We start from the raw sequence: 12,015 nt of genomic DNA, 5'->3' as shown, positions 1-12,015 counted from the left end.
GCGAGAGGAAGGCAGAGGAGAGGGCAAGACAACAAGCCTCCTTCCCACCCAACACTTCCTTGAAGGACGGTCTGTAAGAACACAGGATGGGAAACAACTCAAATGTCCCTGGGGTGGGGAGGACTGGCCCGGCACCTCATAGGACTGCCCAACAGCCTGATAGGATTCCTCATTTAACCCAAAACGAGGCGGCGTTGCTCTCTGATCCATGGACTAATTCAGATCATCTCAGAGGGAAACTAAACCGAGAAGGCAACACAGGGACAACATATTTGCCTAAAACCAAGAGGGGAGCTACTCACTGAAATGGATCTAAATGACCTCAAAAACTGAGCTGTCCAGCTCTATAGCAACCCGCCACACATGGCAACTTAAGATTAAACAAGCTGTTGTAAAATCTAAGTACAGTCGATTTACAATGTTGTGCTACTCTCTATTGGATAGCAAAGTGACTCAGTTACACACACTCATACATTCTTTTTCAATATTCTTTCCCATTAGGGCTTATTTATAACACTATACATTAGGACCTTGTTTATCCATTCTGAAACAAAAATTATAAATTCAGTCCGTCACTTATAGTAGCCACATTTCAGGTGTTTGATAGCCCCACGTGGCTAGCAGTAGCTGCTATATTAGCAGAGAGGAAGAACATCTCCATCATCACAGAAAGTTCTATTGCAAAGGACTGCTCAAAAGGACCTCAGCAAATGGGTAAAGGGCCCCTGGAAAGGGGAGCAGGAGAAACAGGGCAGAAAAGGGGAGGGGAATTATTTTTCACATGTAATATTTTGTAGTACTTGTAGTACACATATTATTTTTCTATTCAAAAATAAACATTTTAAAACTTTAAACACATTTTAAAACATTTAAGTACATAAGTAACATAAGAAAAGAAGATACTGGAATCCCTAGGGACACAGGTAAGCTACATGAATCTACAGCCGGGAGCTCTCTGCTGAAGGAAGAGAAGTCTCTTCTGGGGCAGGTATATGAGAAACAGCAGCATCAGGGGGCTCCTAGGTGGCAGCCCCACACGCCTGATTCACACCTGGTGGTGCAGGAAGCTCCTTTGTCCCTTACATTTTGATCATCTCAGCAACTTCATAATTAGAGTGATTAATAGTCCCATTTATTTTAGTTTCCTGAGGCTGCCACAACCAATGAGCACAAACAAGGTGACTTAACATGACAGAAACCCACTCTCTCATGGTTTTGGAGGTCAGAAGTCCAAAATCAAGGTGTTGGCAGGGCTAGCTCCTTCTGAAAGCTCTTAGGGAGAATTGCATCCATGCCTCTCTCCCATTTCTGTGGCTGCTGACAATCCTGGCTTTTCCTGGGCTTGAAGAAGCATCACTCTGGCCTCTGCCTCCATCTTCCCATGGACTTCTCCTCTGGGTGTTTCTGTGTCTCAAATCGCTTAAACCACTGTGTCTTATAAGAACACTCGTCATTGGTTTGGGGGCCTACTCTAAATCCTGGATGACCTCATCTCAAGATACTTCATTATGTCTGCAATGACCCTATTTCCATGTAAGATCACATTCACAGGATCAGGGGTTAGGAATGGGACGTATCTTCTGGGGGGACACAATTCAACCTCAGCTATATTGTTTTATAGACAAAGAGTTCAAGGGCCTCTCACTTGCCTGAGGTCACAGGGCTAGTTCAGAGCACAGTTCAGTCACTCATCCCACCACTGACTCCAGTAAGAGAAGAATCTTGACCTTCCAGCCCAAAGCCTACCCCTCCTTTCAGCCCCAGAGCTCTGCGCGCACCCACTTCACAATGGGCAATACACACAGAAGAGCCGCCCCCTTCTCTGGCCTGCCTTATCTGCCTGCTGTATCCTAGGATCTGACAAAAGACTACACTGTCCCCTGAGCCGTGGGAAGGAACTGGGGCCGGGAGATCCGTGGGCATCTCAAATGAGACAGGGATCCAAGTTACAGAGGGTGGTCTCCGTGGCCAGACGCCAAAATTCTGGAGGGCAGATCAGAGCCAGAGAGAAAGGGAATGAGTTAAGGCTTCTGGGATTGGAGGGAAAGGTCTTTTTGCTTCTCACGGCAGAGGTGAATGTGCTAGCCTATGGGGTTTCACACTGATAAAAGGTTCTAGTCTGAAGGGCTCAGATCAATCCTCCAGCTCAAGATGACAGGAGAGAAAAAGCAGATGCGGACATGGGTGTGCATTGGGGCCTGACAGGCTGTGACGCCACACCCTCTGGGCTATGCTAGCCTCACCTGCCAGGATGGTCTGGGTACAGCCACAAGCCCCCCGGACAATGAATGACAGCACAGAGATGCCCGGAGAGAAGGGCAGGTCACCATGGTTCTGACTAGCTTTCAGCCTCCATGCTCATACAAGAGACTTTCTTGGTGGGTCAGGGGTCCCTGGGGGAAGACAGGACACAAGACTGTCTCCAGGTCCTGGCCTTTGACCTGTATTTCCTCCACAACGTCAAAAAAGCCTGCAGAGCCCACTCCAGTATTGGAATCATTTACTGATACAAACAGTGAATGGCTGGCCAAGACTTGGACCTGGTTTAGATATATTTGGGAGCTCCATGTCCCCTCACTGCCTCCCTTCTCCCTCTCCATCTATCATCTGTATCGATGGTTTTCAAACTTTCAGTCAGCAACCCACAGCAAGGAACCCATTTCACACTGGCAATTGCAAATATAAATAGCCGAAACAAAAACCTCAATATTTCTATTCCAGTCTCTGCTAGTTCAAAATTTCAGAACACTGGCTACAACCCACATAACTGATTTCAAGTTTCATAAATGCACTGTGACTCCCAGGTTTGTTTGTTTGTTTTTGGCCACGCTGCTCAGCTTGTGGGCTTTTAGTTCCCCAACCAGGGATTGAACCCAGGCCCTCAGCGGTAAGAGCGCTGAGTCCCAACCACCGGATCACCAGGGAATTCCCAGTGACTCCTAGTTTTTAAAAATCTCCTCTACATAATTCACATGATTTTACATCCATACAATACTCAGGAAGGACAGGGAAGGAACAAAGGGATTATTTTATACATTTTGAAGATCAGCCAGAAATTCATTGATGTAACTGAAATTTTTTTCCCCCATTGAATTGCAACTTCTGACTTCCTGATCTGCTCATGATGTCATTACTTATCATGTCCTTTTCTGTCCTATTAAAATCTCAGAAAGAAAGTGAAAGTGAAGTCGCTCAGTGATGTCCGACTCTTTGAGACCCCATGGACTGTAGCTTGACAGGCTTCTCAGTCCATGGGATTTTCCAGGCAAGAATACTGGAGTGGATTGCCATTTCCTTCTCAGAGTTCCTATTAAAGGCTAGCTCAAGCTCAACTCCCACTGGGTCCCCAGAGACTGAATTTCCACAGCACAGGTCCACCTTTGTACAAATCTCAGGGCATCTCCCAACCTGGAGATAATAACCATCGGTAGGCTTAGTTTGGAGAAGGCAATGGCACCCCACTCCAGTACTCTTGCCTGGCGAATCCTATGGACGGAGGAGCCTGGTGGGCTGCAGTCCATGGGGTCACTAGGAGTCGGACACGACTGAGCGACTTCACTTTCACTTTTCCCTTTCATGCACTGGAGAAGGAAATGGCAACCCACTCCAGTTCTTGCCTGGAGAATCCCAGGGACGGGGGAGCCTGATGGGCTGCCGTCTATGGGGTTGCACAGAGTCATACACGACTGAAGTGACTTAGCAGCAAAAGCAGCAAGCTTAGTTTCTGGACCAGGTGAAATGGCTTCAGAAACGCCAAGCAATCTGTCTAATGGAAGGCATGATAGCAAGGAATAGGGCACCTGGGTTCAGCTCCTGTGTTCTCTCACCTTGTCTGGCATGGTGAGACGTCTGGGAAATGTTATGATTTTTCACTCACTCACTGGTATTATACACGCTTCTATGAGAGGATTAGTTTACACCCTGAACACAGTGGGGCTGAGACTACACCCTAAATTCTCAATCATAATATGTGCAGAGCTCTAATAAGGACAACCAGAAGACCTAATATGGATCAGGATTTGAGTCACATGGACTAGGAACCCACAAATCCTCATTTCTAGTCACAGCCATCCTGGTCTATACCCCCCAAATCCAAGAGACATGATTATTTGAACAAATCAGACCATGTTTACAGCTCCTTTCCTCTTCCTCTACCATTATTCCCTCTATCTTCCCCCTTATGTTTGAAACAGAGCTGAGAACACAATGTTAACACTGTGTGGATGGTTCATGCTTATTTCTCCATCTTTAAAAAGGGATGGCTGCTACTTTCCTAGCATTTGAGCCTTTATTATTAGTCATCTCAAAGAGTTTTTAGCTTCTCCACCAATACCACTGTCCTTATCTAACCAAGCCAGTTAATTTTGCCTGAATATTTATGACACACCTACCGCCGAAGATGTAGGAAGAAAGGATGATCCACAAGGTACCATAGATAGCCTGAAACCTGAGATGATTCTCTTGACCATGGCTTTGGCAGTTTTGAGCAGACAGGAGAGAGAAGGCAAGGTCTCTAGAAGTCAGGAGCCAGCAAGGATTGAACATCCACTTACCTGGGGGGCAGACACAGTCTGTCGGTGCTTCTCGAACTGTCCGGAGCTTGACTGGTCCCTCCAACTTCTGAATCAGGAAGAAAAGGGGGGAAAAATAAGGATGAGTTTCAGACGACATGGGGTAGCAGTGGAAAAATCAGCAAAAGCCAATATGTGAAAGATCTACAGTGTTGGTGCTGGTACTCTCAAGAACAGCTTTTAAAAGATCATTAAATTCTATAGGCAGGTTTAGAATGGGAGGAGAAACAGAAATAAACACTAAGCAATTACTTGGGAGCCCTTGAATAGAAAGTGGCAGGTTTCTGCTTTGTAACTTTTTCAAATATAAGTCTGGGAATGATAAAGGGACCTGCAGTCCCTGGTGTGAAGACAGGAGGCTAGAGCAGAGGGAGGCCAGGCAGGGCCAATCAAAACTTACTTCTGTAAGAGTTTTATAGTTTCTGGTCTTACATCAAGTCTTAATCTAAATTAATTAACCTTAATTAATCCACTTTTAGTGTATCTTTGTGTATGGTGTTAGGAAGTGTTCTAATTTCATTCTTTTACACAAAGCTGTTTAGTTCTCCCAGCACCACTTACTGAAGAGACTATCTTTTCTGCATTTTATATTCTTGTCTCCTTTGTCAAAGATAAGGTGCTCACAGGTATACAGATTTATCTCTGGACTTTCTATCTTATTCCATTGGCCTATATTTTTGCTTTTGTGCTAATACCATACTATCTTGATGACTGTAGCTTTGTAGTATAGGCTGAAGTCAGGAAGCTTGGTTCCTCCAGCTCCATTCTTCTTTCTCAAGATTGCTTTGGCAATTCAGAGTCTTTTGTGTTTCCATACTAATTGTGAAATTTGTTGCTCTAGTTCTGTGAAAAATGCCATTGGTAATTTGATAGGGATTGCACTGAATCTGTAGATTGCATTTAGTGATATAGTCTTTTTCAATATTAATTCTTGATGGAAATGTAAATTGATACAGCCACTATGGAAGGCTGTATGAAGACTCCTTTAAAAAGTAGGAACAAAACTACCATATGACCCAGCAATCCCACTACTAGGCATATACCCTGAGGAAACTAAAATTGAGACAGACACATGTACCCCAATGTTCATTGCAGAACTATTTACAGTAGCTAGGATATGGAAGCAACCTAGATGTCCATCAACAGATGAATGGATAAAGAAGCTATGATACATATATACAATGGAATATTACCCAGACATTAAAGGGAACACATCTGAGTCAGTTCTAATGAGATGGATGAACCTATAGCCTATTATACAGGGTGAAGTAAGTCAGAAAGAGAAAAACAAATATCGTATATTAATGCATATATATGAAATCTAGAAAGATAGTACTGATGAACCTATTTGCAGCGTAGCAGTGGAAACACAAACATAGAGAACAGACTTACGGATGTGGGAAGTGGGGAGGAAGGAGAGGGTGGGGTGAATGGAGAGAGTATGGAAACATACACACTACCCTATGTAAAAGAGATAGCCAATGGGAATTTGCTGTATGACTCAAGGAACTCAAACCAGGGCTCTGTAACACCCTGCTGCTGCTGCTGCTAAATCACTTCAGTCGTGTCCGACTCTGTGCGACCCCATAGACAGCAGCCCACTAGGCTCCTCTGTCCCTGGGATTCTCCAGGCAAGAATACTGGAGTGGGTTGCCATTTCCTTCTCCACTGTAACACCCTAGAGGGGTGGAAAGAGGGTGGGAGGGAGTTTCATGAGTGAGGGGACATATGTGTACCCATGACTGATTCATGTTTCTTTATGGCAAAAACCAACACAATATTGTAAAGCAATTATCCTTCAATTAAAAATAAATAATTTAAAAAAAAAGCTTACTCCTAATAGCTATCCCTGATCCAGAGACCACCCCCACTGAACCTCAAGGAACCCCAAAGCCCCCTTGGCTGCAGCCCCTCTAGCCCATAGGCTTCAGACCCACTGGCTTAGGCTTAATGCAACCTGATGATATTTTCCTTCTTTCTTACCTTGGCCTAGGAAATCTGGTTTAGTACAATTTAACAAGAATCTCTACACATGCCCAGCCCTGTGCTACATTTGGCTGAAGGGAAAAGAATTACCATAGACATGTAGTCAAAAGGCCCAGCTCTGCTACTATGACAACTCACAGTACAGCCCTGGCATTATCATCACCTTATGTGAGGACTGAATTATTGTCCCTGCGTCACAGGCGACACAAGCTTGGAAAAACTAAGAAATTAATCCCCAATCCCATATCTGGATTTAGGGGAGTGAAGCAATAACCCATAATTCCAAAACTAGCCAAGACTTGAGTCTTGACAAGAATATACAAAGTATTAACCTTTTTCTTGGGAAAACAAAACAAAACAAAACAACTTCCTAAATATAAAGCAAAGCAAATCCCAAATGTGTTAACTTGAGTTAAAAATGCATACCACCACTAAAAGGGTTACTGAAGGTTCAAACCTTAAAATGTAATTTTTCTCAACAATAAAAATTTAAAAATGCAAGTACAAGGCCTGGAAAATAGCACAGCAAACAAACGAAAATATAATTTTTAAATCACTGTTTTAGAGGAAGTAAGAAAGGCACTCTCAGTTTTGAGCCCTTGACCACCAAGCCTGGAAATTTCACACAAGAAGGGGCTGAATAGAGAATTCCCTGAAAGTCCAGTGGTTAGCACTCTTCACTTTCACTGCTGAGGGCGTAGGTTCAATCCTTGGTCAGGGAACTAAGATGCCGCAAGCCATGTGGCCACAGCCATCAGTCAATCAATAAATGGGGCTGAACAGCCGAGCACCAGGAGCCTGAGATAAAAAACATAATCAGGGTAGGCTCTGGTCCCTACAAAGCACTTTTTAAGTTCCACCTCCACTCCAACCTACTAGCCTCACCCTCACTTTCCAGATGGGCCACAAAGACTGAAACTGACAAGAGCTGGAGTTAAGGTCAAGGTTTTAGAGAACTGGAGGATATACGATTATGAACCCTGTGATAGAGGTGTTTGTGAAAGCAGTACCACGACAAAACTTCTCTATCCTCCCCACACCTTTTGAAGTGCCATCCCCTCCCTCCCACCAACCAAAGGCCTTGGCTTGCCTCTTGGCCCCAGGTTCTCAGCTCCAGACTCCCACCTGTCACTCACTCCTGCTCAAACCTGATGCCCTCTGCCTAGAACTGCCCACCTGGCTCAGAGCCACCCTGAGAGCAGCCCGGGGTGGTGGAGAACCTAAAGAAGTCTTCCCACAGCTGTCACAGTCTCCTACCAGGCAAGTGACACCAGCAGCAGCAGCAGCAGACACCTCTCCCACCCCCACCTCCCCATGCCCACTGGACTCTGAAGCCTCCTGGCCACGCCCACCCTCACTGAACTGGAATGCCACAGATGCAGGCACAAGATCAGGGCCTCAGAACTCACTTTCCCCTCACTGTACTCGCAGGTACTATTACAGATTTCAAAATTCACTTGGATAGATAATCCAGGCTTTTAGTTTAAGCCAGTCAATTTGAACCAGAAATTCTCATCTGTTTTTATCATTTCTAGAAAGACTAGAAGCTACACTCTTTTTTTCCTTTTTTTCAGTAACAAAAGCATTTAATGCTAAAAAACAATTCGCTTTCAACAAGTGCCATCACATCTGGGCAGCTCCCCGATGGGAAGGGGACTTTATCAAATGCTGATAGGAAACACAATTACTTTTAAGCTACTCTTATCTTCAAACAAAAACTAAACAGAAACCTATTGAAGAAAGGGGAAAAAATGTATTGTTAAGGCTAGTAGATGGGATCACAAATAACTGATTGAGTTTTTGTTTCGTTATTTATTCTAACTCCTTCTGGGCATTTGTCTTTCTGGATTAGATGGTGAATCTGCAAAACTTTATCTCTTAGTCCTCTACTCTTTTCCCATTTTAGAGTCCCTAACTCTGGAGTTGAAACAACCTAACTAGGAACAAAAAAGTGAAATGTCTGTATTAGAAACTCAATCCCATAATCTTTATTTCAATGCCTTTTCTTTAAATTCCTGAGAAAATCTTTTGTGTCCTGGTTTGTAAAAATGACTCAAAAGCCTCAACTTTTTATACATACCCCAGCATCTGCAAACAATATGGTCTTGGTTTTACATATGCAAACAAGTCCTAACTCCAAAAGTAAATAAAGAATGAATTTCTGAGAAAAGACTCAAGACTTTGGGAGTTCCCTCTGAAAGAACTGAGGAGAACTTGGAGTTGGGGGAAGGGGTGGTGAGAGCTGGGAGAAAATTAATCAGGGAAAATCATGGTTTCCAAATTTTCTGATGGTAAAATTTATCAGTGATCTATTGAAGCATTAGTCTCAAACACTGCATCAGTTATTTGATCACATCCCTGAACAGCTGCCTTTTGATGAAATAAAGATTAATATACAAGAAGGATTATATTATATTTCTGCAAAATGCTACAAATAAAGCCACAAAGGCATTCCTATCCTTTGACAGAAAATTCCTACTCTAGGAAATATATCCCAAGGAAATTAATCATTAGGAGTAAAAAAATTATATTCATGATTTGTTGCACTGCAAAACAGTGGGTATATTTTAGAGAAGGATGATGAATCCCCATCATGAAACTGTCATATCTTCATGAAAAATCATTATGAAAACTATGTAGCAACACAGAAAAATGTTTATGATACAATAAATAATGTTTACATCTGTGTAAAAATGCAGCCATGGGATGGCAGCAACTACCAAAACATCTACCCACTTGGGTGTATGGATCATGGTGATTTACTTTTTAAAAAGTTTTTTCCACGCTGTAATATCTTCTCAGTGGGAAAAAAAAATCCTGGGGAGGAGAAAAGCCAAAATGAAGCCCTAAAATTTCCTTGCCTAGGGCAATTTTTGAGTGACATACATGATTCTGTCTTCTCAGGAAGCCCTAATTTCAGGATCAACCCTGATAAAACACACAGGCACCACAAACACCAGAGGAAGGCTTGCAGAAGATCAAAGCCCTGCTATACTCACATCCTCTCTGCCTTCCTTCCAACCCCTGTAGGGAAGGGCCCATATGTACATTCTTATAACCACCAGCAACTCAAGAGAGCAGCATATCCTGTTCTCTTTAACAGTCTTTTTTTAACATCCCACCATGGTCATGATGACTTTGGTGATGATAAGGGTAACAAATATAAAGTATCATCACCATCAAGTTTATTGATTACTTATTATGTGCCAGGCACTGTGCCAACAACTGTTATCTTATTGAGTCCTCCCAAGAACCCCATGAAGCTAGGACAAGCTTTAGACTCATTTACAGATGAGAAAATTGAGACTCAGGGGAATGTAAGAGTCAGGACTGGACTAGAACCCTGGTGTCGACTAACTTCAATCACAAAGTAAAACAACCTCTGTTTACAAGCACTTTTCATGTCTAATAAAAAAGAGTTGCTGTGAAAAATCCAAGCCATACAAAATGACAGAGACAAAAATTAGGTCAATAGTTGCCAAAGACTGAGGGAGCAGGAGAATGAAGCACAAAAAGACTCATGGAGGAGCTGCGAGGTGAGAGAATTGTTCTGTATGGTGCTGGGATGATGGGTATACTCCATGCGTTTGTCAAAAACTATTGGCCCATACATCGCAAAGAGGAAACCGTAATGGATACAAATTTTTAAAAAAATCAACTAGGATGTTGAAAAAGTCCAGGATGGAATGCAGGCTGAGACAAATTAATGTAACTATATTAAAATTACATGATATAACCTCACTGAAAGTAGTTGGGAAAAACACGCAGCTGACCTGAGTCACTTTGCAAAATAGTGTTTCAACTGAGAACTGTGGGCTGAAGACCAAAGGAACTGCCCAGAAAGGCAATACTCTGGTAGGTATAATTGTTTCACACAGGGGTATAAGGTGGCAATTTTGAAGTTACTATGCATATATATTGGGGTTGAGCAAATAAGTAGATAAACTATGGGTAATGGAGTCAGGTTTCTCACTGTCTGAGAAAGAAGTTACAAATAAGCAAATGGGGAAAGCTAAAATGAACAGCGTGGTGTTGGATTGGTCAGAGACATCACTATGAGGTCATGCTTATGTTATATACACAGACAGATGCATAGAGAAATAATTACAGTTACGTGAATATAAAAGAGTACACATGTACTCTTTGTGCCTCTGCTGTTTGCAGAGAAGACCTACAACCAATGACACCCTAGTAGCAATAAGCATATTCAGCACCCAGATCTTGGTTTCTAAATACCATTCTCCAATGAAAAGAACCATGACTCCTCGGAGAAATGACTGCTTCTAGAGCCAGGGCAGGAAAAATATAAGACAAGCATGGAGTATCTTGTAGTATCAAAAAATAAGGAAACACTTTAAGGGTGGGAGGGGCAGGTACATCAAAGAAACAGGACAAAGTGAAAGAATTCAGAATGGCCGAAGCTGGAACAATTTAAGCAAGAAAATAAAGGATGTACTATTGAATTAAAATCCAAATAACAAATTAAATACCCATGAGTCCATCTTGATATAAATGATTGGGTTAATAAATAAACAAATAGGGGAAAGAGACGAATCTTTCTTACAGAACAATTCTAAGTAGTATATGTAGATACTTCTGTTTCCAGGAGGTAGAGCTAAACTCCCCTCTCCTTGAGTATGGCCTGGACTTAGGAACTTAATTCCAAAATGTAGAGTAGGAAAAGGAAAACAGTAAGTTTATAATGGAGAAATTTAGCATATCCCGCTTTAATCAAGTGATCAAGGTTAATGTCAACAGTGATAGGTCATGTTGACATCACAGACCACTGACATGATGTCGTGACAATGGCCATCCACCCGATTGGTATTTTCCCCAAATACTCAGAACTCAGTCTAATCATGAGAAGCATCACACTAGTCCAAATTGAGCGACATTCTACACAATACCTGACCAATATGACTTCAAATTGTCCAAGTCATAAAAAAACAAGAAAAGACTGAGCAGGCGTCATAGGTTGGAAAGATAAGACAACTAAATGCAATGTGGTCTCCTGGATGGGGTCCTGGAATAGGAGAAGAACATTAGAAGAAAAACTGGCGAGAAGACCTAAATGCAGTCTGTGGTTCACTTAAAAAATGGGTACAGGTCCTTGGTGGTCCAGTGGTTAAGGCTTCATCTTGCAATACAGGAGGTGCAGGTTGGCTCCCTGGTCGGGGAGCTAAAATTCTAAGATCCCACATGCCTCAGGGCCAAAAAACAGAATGTTACCAAAGAAGCAATATTGTAATAAATTCAATAAAGACTTAACAAAAATGGGTAACAGAATTACAGTCACTTGCCACTGATTGTCGGAGAAGGGAATGGCAACCCACTCCAGTACTCTTGCCTGGAAAATCCCACAGGCGGAGGAGCCTGGTGGGCTGCAGTCCATGGGGTCGAGAAGAGTCGGGTGAATTCACTTTCACTTTTCACTTTTATGCATTGGAGAAGGAAATGG

General features: G+C 42.7%; 1 protein-coding gene across 1 annotated transcript in view; it reads right to left on the bottom strand.

The window, feature by feature from the left end:
* The window catches only part of COL23A1 (collagen type XXIII alpha 1 chain), a 386,765-nt gene that overhangs the window by 355,311 nt on the left and 19,439 nt on the right, over positions 1-12,015 (bottom strand). Inside the window, exon 3 of the mRNA XM_040241597.1 lies at positions 4,554-4,620. Coding sequence (XP_040097531.1) covers positions 4,554-4,620 — 67 coding nt within the window. The remainder of the gene's footprint in view (positions 1-4,553; positions 4,621-12,015) is intronic.

This window comes from Oryx dammah, unplaced genomic scaffold (genome assembly GCF_014754425.2).
Source record: "Oryx dammah isolate SB20612 unplaced genomic scaffold, SCBI_Odam_1.1 HiC_scaffold_5, whole genome shotgun sequence".
Classification (NCBI taxonomy): Eukaryota; Metazoa; Chordata; class Mammalia; order Artiodactyla; family Bovidae; genus Oryx; species Oryx dammah.
Note: the sequence above shows the minus strand (reverse complement) of the source record. Positions and strands in the feature narration are given on the sequence as shown.